At 20.4% G+C, this 16,256-nt stretch overlaps 1 protein-coding gene across 1 annotated transcript in view; it reads left to right on the top strand.

Annotated features, from left to right (window-relative positions):
* The first annotated feature begins 37 nt into the window (after positions 1 to 37).
* LOC122502995 (protein spire) overlaps positions 38 to 16,256 on the top strand; it is a 37,534-nt gene continuing 21,315 nt past the window's right edge. Inside the window, exons 1-8 of the mRNA XM_043613372.1 lie at positions 38 to 422; positions 3,675 to 4,022; positions 6,165 to 6,196; positions 7,870 to 7,993; positions 8,160 to 8,314; positions 8,559 to 8,774; positions 11,667 to 11,930; positions 13,772 to 13,913. Coding sequence (XP_043469307.1) covers positions 3,716 to 4,022; positions 6,165 to 6,196; positions 7,870 to 7,993; positions 8,160 to 8,314; positions 8,559 to 8,774; positions 11,667 to 11,930; positions 13,772 to 13,913 — 1,240 coding nt within the window. The 5' untranslated portion in view covers positions 38 to 422; positions 3,675 to 3,715. The remainder of the gene's footprint in view (positions 423 to 3,674; positions 4,023 to 6,164; positions 6,197 to 7,869; positions 7,994 to 8,159; positions 8,315 to 8,558; positions 8,775 to 11,666; positions 11,931 to 13,771; positions 13,914 to 16,256) is intronic.

Genomic DNA, 16,256 nt, shown 5'->3' on the forward strand with positions numbered 1-16,256 from the left:
AAAGTCAATTTCACATCAGCATAAATTTAATTAAATGGATTCAGAAAACTGCTCTATAGGAAAGGATTGTACATTTTTGTCGACCCAGATTCCTAAAAAGTTGGGAATAAACGATTCATTTTAATAATTAATTGTTGAAGGAAATAGGGTAAATAATAATAGAGTTAATAACTGAATATATGAGAGGTGAAGAATTGTCAAGAAATTTGCAGTGTTAATCATTGGAAATAAGCCTAATGTTCGAATAAAACTATATGTGTAATAAAAGTGTCAAGTTTTGTCAAGTTTATCGGTCATGTTAATAATGTTTGTTTCCAATCTGTTTCTTAGTGGTTAAATATTCGTCCGTTAATCATGTTCTTAATTAAAAAATATTGCAGTTTTCGAGTTTAACAAAGCCAAAGAGGTCAACATTTATAAAGGTTTGTTATCAAAATAAATATTCAGTTTCACTTTATAATTATAAATCTTATAAATATTTCAAAATATTTCAATAGTGATTGAAATTGTATATTATTAATAAATAATTAATTTTTTTGATAAATTTAACAAAATATATAATTATTACAAGTTTGAGAATCTTAAATAAAATATATTTTTTTCTTGTCCTTGAAATTTCTTTAGACAATAGAGAATTTAGTTGTTTTTTTCTTTTTAATTGTCTCCAGTCCAATTAGTTTCCTTCAAATGTTTAATTATTGAAGAAGTTTTCTTGATTGGTGTCTGAAATTGTAATTACAGTTTTGCAATTTTGTTTCAAAGTTGTATAGTAATTATTTAATAATACAGCCTTCGTACTCATTTACTAAAACATATTATTTACAATTTTTTACGATTTGCTATTATTTGGATACTTTTTTTATAAATTTGTGACAATAAAAGATGCTTCTTTCTGTGCTTGAGAATTTTAATTACTTTAAATTCGCTAATAGTTGGAATAAAGAAATTTGTCTCGAAAATTTTTATAAAATTCTTAGAAGCAGCAATTCAAATAATTTTAAAAAAATTCTTCGAATCAATTCAAAAAATGTTAATAATAATTTGTCAAACGATTCAATTATTTTCAAAAATTTTACGAAATTTAATTATTTTTAATATTTTAAATAAGAAATTTCTCAAAGAAAATTTCAATTATTGAAAAATCAATAATTTAAACATCAATTTTCATTGAATTTTTTCGAAAAAAAATCAATTATTTAAAAAGATTTTTATAAAATTCTTGTCAAGAATTCAATTATTTAAAAAAATGTAATACAAATCTTCTCAGGAATTCAATTATTTTTATAAATAATAAAAATCTTCTTAAAAATTCAATTATTTTCATATAAAAAAATCAATTATTTAAAAATATTTTTATAAAATTCTTGGCAAGAATTCAATTATTTTTATAAATAATAAAATGCTTCTCAGGAATTCAATAATTTTTAAAAGTTTTAATAACATTTGTTGTAAGAATTCAATTATTTAAAAAATTTTTTTAAAAATTCTTTGCAAGAATTCAATTATTTTCATAAATAATACAACACTTCGCAGGATTTAAATTATTTTTAATACAAATTTAATCGATTTCCTCAAAAAAAGAAATTATTCTTAAAAATTTGATAAAAATTGTTCAAAACAAATTTGATTATTTTAAAAAATTTTAATATAATTTGATTTTTAGAATCTAACAATTATTTTCAATGGTATATTTTAATAATTTTCTTGAAAGAATTTATTTATCAAAAATTTTATAATTCACTTATTTTCACAATACAATTTGAATAAAATTTCTTGATGAAATTTAATTAGTTTTAAAAGGTTTTTAAAAAATTTGTTGATAGAATTCACTTATTTTTAAAAATTGTGATAAAATCTTGAAAAAAATTGAATTATTTTCAGTACAATTTTAATTAAATTCCTCGTACGAACTTAAATTTTCTTCTAAGCAATTATTGAATTTGTTTTTTTACAAATTTTATTTATTTTTTAAAATATTTTTTTATATTATTTTCATAAATAATAAATTTTTCACAGGAATTCAATTTTTAAATAAATTTAATTTAATTTCAATTATTTTCAATACAATTTTTAATGAATTCTTCGAAAGAATTCAATAATTTAAAAAAAAATTGGTAAAGTTCTTTATTAGAATTCAATTTTAAGAAATAATTAATTATTCCATCAATTATTTATTATTTTATTTAAATAATTGAATTCTCGTAGAACTATGTAATGAAAATTAATTTAAATTTAAATTTCTGTTAAAATTTTAGATAATTGAATATTAAAAAAATTTTCGCGTGAATTTATAAAAATAATTAAACTTCAAAAAATCTTTTTAGTTCAAGTCTTTAAAAATTTAATTGTTGTAAAATTGTAATAATATTAAAATTTTTATTGTGAAATAAAATGATTAAAGTTTTGAATAATTTTATATAAAAATGTCAACAAAAAAATGATTGAATTTGAGAAGAATTAAAGTTGTTATTTTTAGAAATATATAGTTAAATTTCAAAAAGGCTTTACATTGAAATCATTTAAAATATTTTAATTCCTGTGGAAAAAAGTAATAGGTTTTTAAATATTTATTTAAATGAAATTATTCTATTTTTGAATGTAATTTAATTCAGAAATTATGACAAAATTGAGTCGTTAAATTTAATTTTTCGATAGTTACTTTTTTACTACTTTCTTCAGTCTTAAAGTTACTTTTTGCTACTTTTTTAGAATTGATTATCGAGTACGAAGCCTGAATAATGTTATTCGACAAATTATTTTAATAATTTTATTTAACTGGAAATAATTTTTAAATTTCTATTTAATAATTAACAGTATATTAAAATAGAGCAAAATTATTATTTTATTTAGATTCAAATTATGAATGTAATTATAAAAAAATTCCAATTTTTGTAATTGATAATTTATTAAATTATTTATAAAATAATGTTTAAAGCATTATATATTATATTAAATATTATTAAAATATTGTATTTAATATTTGTTTTGAACTACAAGTTCATACAAAATATAAATAAATATAATTAAAAATAATTTATTAACAAAATTGAATTGTTTGTTTTACAAAGTTTAGTAAATTCAGTGAATGTACGTACTTTATTAATGAAATAACACGAAATTGTTAATTGCTAATTCCGAAAGATTTGCGCATTCGTTTTACAGTAAAAATGCTATTGATCTATTAAGAACACTATTGTCCACCTTCACTATCACGTTTTTTTTTTTTTAATTTATTGTTTGCCATGACTCTCAATGATAAGAAACCACTTATCGTTGTGGGTAAATGTCAAAGATTAAAATACAAGAACAAGTGGGTCGTAATATTTTTACGTTTCTAATTGAAACCTTTCTAGTTATTTTTGCTTCAATCGACAAATATCAACAAATTGATAGAAATTATTTCAGTTAATTTCTCAAGTTCCATAATTATGGAATTTAATAAATATTCCTTATATTTAAAAGAAATTCAACTCAAAAAAAGTAACTAATAAGTGATTAAAATTGTAATTTCAATAATAAATCTATTTTATTTATTATTTCACTTGAAGTTTATTGATATTAATTTTAAAAATTAAATTTTTAATTTTTGTTAATTAAATTCTGTATGTTAATTAAAATTATTTTTAATAATAATTTAAAGGGATAAATAATGAAAATGATGTTTTAATTTACAGATTTTGCAAACTGTGAAATTGATTTTAATCGTTAAAATATTATGACAAGCAACGAAGCAAAATCTAGCGGAGGCATGAGGAACTTGGGAGGAAATTTCTCGAGAGTTAATTCAAAGATGAAGAGAACGAAAAAGCCTAAATGCAAACTTGATTCGAACAATTGCCTCAATTTGAAAGATGTCTTGCTTTCATTCAATGGACCAATAAGCCAAGAACAGGCCTGGGCATTATGCTATCAAGCTGCTAAAACATTTCTAAATCTTTCACAAAATGAATATCGCACATTATCCGATTCATCTCATCTTTTATTGCACAAGGATGGAAGTGTTCAAATGGACTTTGATAGAGGTGAGAAATAGAAAATTTCAATTATTTTTTTTAAATTTTAACTTACTTTCTTGCCCAATAGGAAAAGATTTCAAATTTTTTAGAATTATTAAAATTTTAAAGTAAAACAATAATTTCAAAACTTTTAATTCAAATTCTTCGAAAATTGATTCGTTTATTAAATTGGGTATCCAGACAAGAAGTCTAAACCAAAAAATCCAAAGTAAATGAAATCCAAAAAAGTAAAAAAAAAAAATATTTTCACTTTGGACTTATTATTTAGATTTTTTGTCCTGTTTAAAATGTCCAAAGAAAATAAAAATCCAATGAAAAAAATTGAGATTGAAAGTATTAAATCGAAAGTAGGTAAACTTAACATTTTAAATTTCAGAAAATAATTAAATTAATCGACTAATTTAATTGCAATTATATTGAAAAAAATAATTGAATTTTTTTAAAGAATTTTATCAAAATTGTTGAAAATAATTGTATTTCTTGAAATAATTGTTTTAAAAATATTTTTAGAATAATTGGAATTTTTCTAGAACTTTTTTTATTTATGAAAATAATTGAATTTTTGTGAAGAATTTTATTATTTATGTAAATATTTAAAATCCTGCGATTTTCACATTAACATTTTAAATTCCGATTGTGTACATACCGTAAAATGTAAAAACGTGTCTTTTTCACATGTTTCATTATTTATTTTGGACGTTTTTATTTATTTTGGATTTTGGACTTTTTTTCTTGGATTTTTTGAATTTGATTTTTTGTCCTGTAATCATTAAATTGTGAAAAATTCCTTTTAAGAAATTCAATTATTTTCGAAAAATAAAATTATAATTACCTGCAAGAAGGTAAATTAAAATCAAAGAAAAATGTGCTTTATTGTAATGAAGCGGAAATCCGCAATGTTTTTAAAAACAAAAACAAAAAAATAATGCAACGATTTATTTTGTTTTCGCTTCAAATTCATGTTATTTTTGAGCAATTATCTTTTAAGTAACAAATTATTTTCTTAAAAATTTACGCTTATGAAAATTAAAGATTAATTTACTTGAAAAAAATTCTTTTTTGTTTTTTATTTAATAATTATAATTATAATAATAATTATAATTCTTCAAAAACTTTATTTTTTAAAATATTTTCCAAGAATTTCTTTAAAAATTTTACTCTTTGTTCACCTTGATAGCTACAATTGTTATATAAGAAATTGAATTGTATTTTAATAACTGAATTCTCGAAAATTATTAAAACCAATTGATTTAGAGGAGAAAGTTTAGTTAAGAATTCTTAAAAATAATTAAATTTTGGAAAGGTTGCAGTATTATTTTTTTGGGGCCTTAAAGTCAATTCGAGGCCTGCAACTATTTTTTCAATTTTTTTATACGGGATATAAGTTTAATTTCTCATGAGCGAAATAGCGGGAATCAAATACAATTGCAATGAGTTTATCATTAACTAAAAAGAAAGATTAAGAATGTTTGTTTTGCTTTATGTATCTTGCTCTAGAATCATTTACTCTTGGAATATATTTAGAAATGATACACCCATGATTAATTTCAAAAAATTTATATGTCTTAAACGATAATTAGTTGCAATGAAGAGAATTATATGAATTCTGTGAAAATAAATAACTACGTAAAATTTAATTGTTTTTTTATTTATATTACATTAAAAAATTAATTCAAGAAAGTAAATAAAGATATGTATAATATATTCTTTTATTTTTCAAATCTTAAAATATTTTACAAGTAGTTGCATTCATTCCAATTAAAATTTCATTTTTTCTTTTTTAAAAATTCTTGTATATTTTAAATCTCTTCTTAAATTTGTTCTCACAAATCATTAATCAAATTCGCAGATTTTTGTTTTGTATTTATTTGTTTTTTAAATACGGTATAAAAGTCAATATTTAATTTAACTTTTATGTGTTTTATTTATTCTCTATTAAAAATAACATAAATAGGAATATTCATTATTTTTATTTAGTTTTGGATTAATCATTTTAATTAAATTATAATATTAAATTGTATATTAAATGCTTAAAAACAATTATAACGTTATCTACTTTTAAATATTTAAAAAGGTAGCAAAATGTAAAGCTATTTATACTACACATTTTTTTACACTTTTTTAAAATTACAAATTTTCTTTTTTCAGATTCCAGTTGTTCACCTGTTTCGGAAAAGGAAGTAAGTATTTTGAATAATGAAGAATGCCTTTTTCTACATATTTCTATTATATTGCTTTCTCATGGAAGTATTGTTTTAATAATTATTTAAAAAATATTCAAATTTAATTTTTTACATTTTCAGACCTCAGGAATCAAAAAATTATATTAAAAAAAATCAGTCTGAATATGTAAATAATTTTACGTACTTGTTACATTAAATTTTTAGAAATATTTCGAGACGCATCTTTTGACCTATTATTGAACATTCTGTTATGATGCAACTTAATGTTAGTGACCTTTTAAGAATTGTAAATTTTGAAGAAAGTGACTGTTGTTTTTCCGTACTAAATTATCATCTTAGTCTTAATATTTTGTTTCTTTTGTTTTTATTTCATGAAAGAATTCAATTTTTTAAAACATTTTAATAATATTTTTCGAAAAAATTAAATTATTTCCCAAAATTGTAATAAATCCTTAGAAACAATTCTATTATTTTTATAAATATAGTAAAATTCTTTTCAAAAATTCAATTATATTAAAAAAAATTAAACGAAAGAATTCAATTTTTTCTTAATTCGTTATAAATAATTGCAATCGAATTCAATTATTTTTAATACTATTTTAAGAAAATTTCATGAAAGAATTCAATATTTAATAATATTTTTTGAAAACATTCAATTATTTTCTAAACTTTTAATAAATCCTTCGAAACAATTTATAAATAGTAAAATTCTTTGCAAAAATTAAATTATTTTCAAAATTATTTCACGAAAGAATTCAATTATTTTCTAAAATTTTAATAAAATTCAATAATTAATTGTTTAATTTCAATTATTAACAAACACGATTATTTTAAAAACTTGAAAGAAATTGTTCATAAACTTCGATTATTTTTAAATTTGAAAAAAACATTATTTAAAAAGGAATTTAAAAAATTCTTCAAAAAGAATTTAATTTGAATTTTCAAAAATTATAACAAAATTCTTTACGAGAATTCAATTATATTCCTATAAATAATAAAATTCTTCGAAAGAATTCTATTATTATCAAATTTTTTGATAAAATTCTTTGCAACAATTCGATGACAAAACTTGAGAGATTAAAATTTTTTTGTAGTTAATTTTAAACCATTTTTTTTACACTTTTCAATAAAAAAACTTTTTTTTCAAAAAATAGAAAAAATATTAATCCCTATTTTTTTCAAAAATAAACCTTATTTTTCAATTTTCACAAAAACTGACTCTTTTTTAATTTTTTATCATTTTCATTAGAAAGCTGAGATTTTTTCCAATAAATTATGTAAATTTAAAAAATGGAACAATGGGTTTTTGAAGAATATAAAAAAACCAACTTTTTAAACACTTTTTGTTTATTTTATTAAAAACCCATTGTTATTCAATTTTTTAACTGAACAAAATTTACTGGAAAAAATCTCATCTTTGCAATAAAAATGATAAAAAAATAAAAAAGAGGTGGTTCTGTAAAAATTGAAAAATACCTGAGGTTTATTTTTGAATAAAGAGGAGTTCATAATAACTATATAAAAATAAAAATCGCTCAATTTTTCTAGAAGCTCATAAAAAGAAAACATTCATGAGAAAGCAAAGTATTCATGATGTGAAGACAATAATTATTACTTCAACTTTGTTTTTGTCTTTTAACTTATTCAATGTTATTTCTCTAATTTTTCAGCTTGTATTCTCATTGGGTTTAGTCATTTTTGATGCGTTAGATTTTGGATTAGAAGAAGAGGAAGAAAGACCAATTTCTCCAGATTTAAATACACTTATAAGTTTAATGACGAGTGACAATCAAGGTAACTAATCAAAAAAATAAAAATAAAAATAAAAAATTTATTATAAATTGAGACAATTTTTTAAATTTAAACCTTTTTGTTCTTAAAGATAGAAATAAAAATTTCATTCAAAAGATAATTATGAAAAATATATTTAAATACTTAAAATTACGTTTGTTAACGGTAGAATGTCGGCCCGAGGAGGAAAGATTACAGGAAACAGATGACGAAGGAATAGAACGAGATTCGGGAGAAACGGAACTCGATGATTTAATAGCACAGAATTCAAACGGTTCTTATTCCAATGATATGAAATTGTGTTCCCTTCAAAATGTTCTACTTGTGAGTATTATATTTTTGGTATTTATTTTTTAAAATAATAAATAATTATAATTATACTATTATTATCAATAACATCATAATTAATTATTATTTCGACAGCGGTGCTGTCGAAACGTTAAGTTAAATTTTTTGCCTGACTTGAATTGATTGATAATTATTAATCACATATATTAATTATTATTTTTTATTACAAAATTTGAGAAATAGTGGTAGATATATAATTATTTAATTTGAAATCTAATAGATGTGCGAAAGGCATGTGGGCAATAATGAACAAGCAGATGCACATTATCAGGCTGTAATTCGAGCCTTTGTAACAGAGGCTCTGGAATTATCGCAGTTTCTCGAAAAAGTGGCCTACGAAAAGCAGAAATCAAATTTTCGTGATTCAATCACGGGAGATGGTACAAAACACTGTGATACAGTTTGCGAATTAACTTCACTTGATTTCGCGGACTGGGTGAGTTATATTCTCATATACATTAAATTTATAATAATTTAAAAATTAACTGCAATAACAGGGTTGCTACAAGTCAGGGAAAAGTTAGGAAATTTTATTAAAACTACTGGGAAAAAATTTTATTTTTAGAATTCATAAGAAAATTCTGAATATGAAAATAGTAAAAAGAATTCATTTTTTTCTTTTTGTTTGCCTTATAAACTTTGAAATCACAAAAAGAAAACAAGACAATTTAAATTTTTTTATTTCTGACAATATTTTAACCTTACAGAATATTCTTTAGAGCAATTCAATGATTTTCAATATCTACTATTTTAATAAAAGTTCTCCAAAGAATACAATTATTTTTTTAATTACCTATTAATTAAATTCCATTATTTTCAAGAATTTTAGTATAAATTCAATTATTTTTAAAAATTCAGATAATATTCTTCGAAACAATTCAATTATTTTTATGAATTGTAAAATCCTCCGCAAGAATTAAAATATTTTCATAAATAATAAAATTCTGCAAAGGAATTCAATTATTTTCATAAACGATAAAATGTTTCTGAGAAATTAAATTATTTTCTATACAATTTTAATAAAATTTCACAAAAGAATACAATTATTTTCAAAAATATTATTTAAATTCAATTATTATCAAGAGTTTTAATGAATATTTAATTACTTTCAACAATTCTGATAAAATTCTTCGAAACAATTAAATTATTTTTATAAATTGTAAAATTTTTGTTAAGAATTCAATTATTTTTGTAAATAATAAAATTCTTCTGAGAAATTCAATTAATTTCAAAACAACATTTTTTAAAAAAAATTTCAAGGAAAAAATTCAATTATCTTCAAGATAATTTTAATAAAATTTCTCTAACAGCTACAATTATTTTTAAAAAAGTAATAAAATTTTTCTAAACAAATCGATTGTTCTTAAAAGTTTTTCATAAAATTCTTTGGAAATTTTAATTATTTTCAAAATTTTCAATAAAAATTATTTTAAAAAATTACATTATTTTTACGAAATTTAATGAAAATCTTCCAAAAAAAATTGTAATTATTTACAAAAACTCTAATATACAATCGTTTAAAAGAATTTAATTTTCTATGAATAATATAATTTCATAGGAAACTTGTTAATTAAAATTATTAATAAACACGATTATTTTAAAAACTTAAAAGAAATTCTTCATAAAATTCAAATATTTTTAAAATTTTCAGTAAAAATTATTTTAAAAAATTCCACTATTTTCAAGAATATTGAAATAAATTCTTCAAAACAATTTAATTATTTTAAAGAATTTTAATAAAAATCTTGCTAAAAATTAAATCATTTTCAAATACAATTTTAATTACTTTTTCTCAAAAGAATTCAATTGTTGAAAAAAATAATGATAAAATTGTTAAAATGAATTTAATTATTTTCAAATTTTTTCTATAAATACTTTGCAAGAATTCAATGATTTTCAGTACATTAATTTAAAAATTTTAAACATTTAAAAAGTTAGGAAACAAAAAAGCATAAAAATTTCAAAAGTAGGTATTATAAATTGAATTTTACAGAGTTGCATTTACAATTTTCATAAATAATTTACTTTTAAAAGGTTTCAAATTAAAATCTTTGAAAATCTGTATCTTTAATACTTTCAATTAACAATTTAGTAAAACTAATTTCTTTGAAAAAATTTAATTCAAATTTTTGAAATTATTTCATTTTTTATTTTTTAATAAATAGTTATAATTAAAGAATTTCCAAATAATCGAAATTTAGTGCAATTAAATTTTGAACAAGTGTATTTCAAAATTAATTTAGGTGAACTTTCATTATTCTTTGAATAATTGTATTCTTATTTCTTAAAGAACTTTGACAAAAATTATTAAAAATAATTGATTTAGAGAAGAATTTTAATTAAAAGTTCCAAAAAATTAAGATGAAATCATGAAAATAATTTTAAACAAGTTACAGTAACAATTTTTATAAATTATCAAATTTCACGAAGTTGGAATAAAAAATTTTTTTAAAATCTTAATTTTTATGGAAAAATAATAATTATTAAATATTTATTTGAAAAAGCAGTTATTGATGTTTTTGAATAATTTTACAATTAAAGAAATTCGTAAATAAATGTTTTAGAACATTTTTTTGAGTGAATCTTTAGTGAATTTTTAGAGTGAAGCAGAATATTTTTTAGGATCAGGGAAAAAGATAAAATTTTGTCTGGAAATTAGAAAAAATCAGAGAAAAACAAAAGTAAATTTTTGTGGCGACCCTGTGTAATAATTCGGATAAATGTATTTTCCAATATTTAAAAATTAATTTGATAAATTTAATTCAAATCGTTTATAGAAGATTTGAATTTTATTTGATGAAAAAAGTGAAATTTCCATATAAAATTAATGACATCAACGAAATAAGTTAACATTTCTTTTTTTTTCTTAATACAAAAAACAAATTTGTATTCACATACTTCTTTTTTATATATAGACTGACATTAGGATTTGGCGAGCGATCCAAGTATGTGGTTTACGCAGTACATTTTAACTATTGCATCATACACTTTTGTCGCACTTCATTTTATTCAAATTATTCTCACTTTTTTTTAAATTGATTTTAGAAAATCAACATTGGAATTTTATGTCAGTCATTTACGAACACAATTGGACAACAAAAAGTCAAACAATTTTAATTAACTTTTTGAATTGATTCGGAAACAAGAAGATGGGAGAAAATTTTAATTTCTTAATTTTTAAAATTGTTATCCAATTGTTGTATTATTGTATTTATAAATACAATTCATTAATGTTTCAATAATTTTATTAAAAAATATTTAAAATTTGTTTTATACATGATTAATTTTCTTGAAATGCTAATGAAATTAAAAAAAAAAATGTTGACAGGCAAGGTTCTGGGTTCAAGTAATTGGAGAGCTGAGAAGAGGCGTGAAATTGAAGAAAGTGGAAGACGATTTGGGTCGACGAAATTCCATTCGCGGCATGGCGAAAGGAGCAGAATTTGAACTAACGCCGTATGAAATACTTATGGATGATATTCGAAAACGACGTTATCATTTGAAGAAAACACCTGAACCGAAACCACAAATCAGAAAAGACGCACGTGCAATTATTCTCGATTTCATTCGGAGCAGGCCTCCTTTAAAAAAAGTAATTTCTTTTATTACATTACTATAGCAAATGTTACGCGCAAAACGCACGTATTTTATTTATTATTGTTATGCAAAGTAAAAAATTTTATTTCCGAATATTATTTTCAGTCTTGGAATAAGGTCAGATTCAAAATTTAAAACATTTTATTATTAACTAATTTACTATTTAATTAGAATTATTTATTGCTTTCAAAAACTTTAATAAAATTATTCGCAGGAATTAGATTATTTTCAATACAATTTCAATAAAATTTCTTAAAAGAATTCAATTATTTTTTAAAATATGATGAAATTTTTCGCAAAAATTCAATTATGTATGTATTTTCGAAAATTTTTATCAAATTCTTAGCAAGATTTCAATTATTTTCGTAATTTATTTTTATAAATAAATAAATTTACAAATAAATTTTTTTAAATATGATAAAATTTTTCGTACAAATTCAATTATTATCGAGAATTTCTTTAAATTTTTTATCAAGATTTCAATTATTTTCGTAATTTATAAAATTCTTTGCAAGAAATCAATTATTTTGAAAAATATAAAATTTTTCACAAAAATCCAATTATTTTCGAAAATTTTTATACAATTCATAGCAAGATTTTAATTATTTTCGGAATTTATAAAATTCTTAGCAGGAATTCAATTATTTTGAAAACTTTTGATTAAATTCTTTATGAGAATTGAAATATTCTCAATGCAATTTAAATAAAATTCTTAGCAAAAGATTTCAATTATTTTCATATTTTATAGAATTCTTCTCAGGAATTTAATTATTTTAAAGAATTTTCACAAAATTCTTCACAGAAATTTACTTTGAAAATTTAATTGATAAAATTATTTATGAAAATTGAATTATTTTCATAATTAATAAAATTCTTCGCAGACATTTGATTATATTGAAGAACTTTAATTATTTGCAAAAATTTTGTAATTTTGAAAATTTTCAATAGAATTCTTTATAAGAAAAAAATGTAATGAAATATTTTTAAAAATTTAAATTTTTTTTACCTAAATAATAAAATTCTTCGCAGAAATTCAATTGTTTTGAAAAATTTTGATTAAATTTTTTATGAGAATTGAAATATTTTCAATACAATTAAATTCTTCGAAAAAATTCAATTATTTTTGATAATTTTAATAAATTCTTCTGAGGAATTTAACTATTTAAAAAAATTTTAATTAAATACTTTTAAAATATTTCATTATCTTCCAAAGTTATTTAATTATCTAGAAAAATTATGGTAAAATTCTTTATAAGAATTCACTTATTTTTAATACAATTTTAATAAAATTCTTAGAAAGATTTCAATTATTTTCATAATTTATAACATTTCTCGAAATAATTCAATTATTTAAAAAAATGTTATTTATAACATTCATCTTAGAAATTGAATTATTTTCAAAATTTTTGATAAAACTCTTTATGAGAATTTTAATATTTTGAAGATTATCTTAATTAAATTTATCGTAAGAATTAACTTATGTTTAAAGAGTTTAATTTAATTTTTAGCAGGAAATTTAATATTTTTAAAATTTTGGATAAATTTCTTTATTAGAATTCAATTATTTCAGATTTAAAATAATAAAAGAATTATTTTTAATTGTTTAAATAATGGTTTAAATAATTTTTTGAATTTTTTAATCTTCAGAGCATTAAATTAGAATTTTATTAACTTCAAAATTTAAAACATTGTACTGAATTAAAATTTTTTTTTTTACCTATTTAATTTTTCTAGAACGCTAATCATTTTATGTAAAAGTTTAAAATTTATTGATTCACAATAATGTTATTTATTAAAATGTTGATGATCAGATTAATAATATAATATTTGTTATAGGCATCTGAGAGAAAATTGGCACCACTGAAAAGGGAAGCTACCTTACGAGAATTGCTGATGGAGAGTATCAAGAAACCACCTAAACCTCTAAAGAAAATTAGAGTTCGCAATTCTCCTATTATTGAAATGGCATTTGAAAATGGTAAGTTTATTTATTTCTATAAGTAATTGACGTTCATATCTTCTAAACTTTCATTTACAGAATTACAAAATTGTGATTTGTGAATTAAAGGTAAATTTAATTTCTCTAAGTTACAAAATTCAATAAGTCAATCAATTTTTTAAATATCTGTTCTAACATTCAATGCCCTATTAGAGAATTTTTTAAGAAACTATCGTCTTAGTGGACAAATTTTTTTTTGCAAACTATTTTTATTATTTTTGAGTTGGAATACCGAAAAATGATCTCAATTTATTATAATTATGTCAGGATGCATCGAAAGGAGTTTCCGTTTGTCTAGCGGCAAACCTCAAAAACCTATTTTGTATTCTCTTAAATTTAATCATTTACGAAAGAGTAAAACAACGTTTTCAGAATTATTATATTATGAAAGAGTGATGCGTTTCTCATTACAAATCCGAGCAATCGAAGGGCTTTGTTTGTAGTAACAAACAAGTAATAAGCAAACTTTTCTTCCCTTGAAAAATTTTTGAAAAAACGTTTTTTACATTATTTGATTTAATGATCTAAAAATTGGTGTACTAGTGTATTTTTACAATCTGATCACAAAATATTTATTTAAGAAAATTTTTTTTACCTGATGATCTAAATATTAGTGTACGGAACCCGTCATTTCAGTGCGAGTGCAACTCGCACTTGCCCAGTTTTTTTTTTATTTTTAACTTTTTAAATAATTTTTTTTCTTTAAATGTTTCCAATTTTTAAATTAATAGAGAAGAGATTATTTTTAATGTATGTATTGAAAATCATTGAATTCTGCTTGCAAAAAATTTTATCAAAATTTTAAAAAATCCTGAAGAATTTCTGTGAATTTTTTAAAAATAATGGAGTTTTTTTATTAATTGTATCATCAATTTCGAAAAGAGCTCAACTCTAAAAACATTTGATTATTGATTTGATTTGTTGAATTCTTCAGAAAAATGTTGTTATTTATCAAAATAATTGAATTTTATTAAAATTTTTGAAAATTAAATAAACAATAACAATTAATTACTATACGTACTTAATAATTGAATTCTTTAAATAATTTTGAATTTGAAATTCTTAAAAAATTTATATTAGAAAATAAAAGAATTTTGTAATTTGCGTCATAATAATAAATTAAATGTCACGTTTCGCACGCGTAACATTTACTAGTTTATAATTAAAATGGGAAACAAAAAAGCAAACTACTATTTTAGTAAAATCCACTCGGGAGTAAAAGTTTTATTCAATAAAAAAGGAGACAAAAATAACTAGTTCCAAATTGCAAACAGACATCTAACTAATACTGGTGTTGACATTTTGAAGAATTAAAAATGTCGGTTCAAATATGGCATATGAACTTTTTAAAAACCTTTTAGATTCGCCTGAAACTTGTTCCTCGGGAATAAGGAAAATCTTATAATTGCTTTTCATTGCTTTCAGAATTCTAAATATAACATGTAAAATCAAAAAATTGCCCTGGATTAGAAAAAGCTTATTTTTGATACTCTAATTTTAGATTCGTAATCAGCGATTCGAAAAACCGCCGAGTAACAAGTTTCAAACGAATCCGATCAATTTTTAAAAATTTGCCCGCCATATTGGATCGGCCATTTTGAATTTTGAAAAACTGATTTCTTATTCATGATCAGCGACCCCATGAACCCCCAAATAGTTTTTTTTATTAGCTTAACTTTATTTAATTTTCGATTTTATCATTTTTTTGTAAATCTTGCCATAAACATTCTTTTATTTCATTTTTTTTTGAAGTCAAAGTTATAAAGGTTTGAAGTCAAAATCAGGAATTTTTAAAAAATTCATTGCAAAATTCAATTATTTTCATAAAAAACAATATTTATCACAAGAATTCAATTATTTTCAAAATTAATCAAATTCTTCGCAGAAATTCAATTATTTTTAAAAAGTCTAAAAAAAATTGTCAACATTTCAATTATCAAATGAAAGCAAAATTCTTCGACAAAATTCAATTATTTTCAGGCATTTTAATAAAATTCATTGCAAAATTTAATTATTTACATAAATAATAGTATTCATCACAAAAATTCATTTATTTTCAAAAATAATAAAATTCATGACAAAATTCCAATTATTTTCAAACATTTTTTTTAATTCAATTATTTTCAATATTCTACTATTTTAATAAAATTTTCCAAAAGAATTCAATTATTAAACAAAAATTTCTATAAAATGCTATGTTAAATTATTTTTCAAAAAATTTAAAATTTAACCGGAATTCAATTATTAAAAAAATTAAATGTTTGAAATTTTTTTTATAAAATATACCTACTTTTTCAAAATAATTTTAATAAAATTCTTCGT

This window comes from Leptopilina heterotoma, unplaced genomic scaffold (genome assembly GCF_015476425.1).
Source record: "Leptopilina heterotoma isolate Lh14 unplaced genomic scaffold, ASM1547642v1 Lhet_24, whole genome shotgun sequence".
In the NCBI taxonomy this organism is placed as follows: domain Eukaryota; kingdom Metazoa; phylum Arthropoda; class Insecta; order Hymenoptera; family Figitidae; genus Leptopilina; species Leptopilina heterotoma.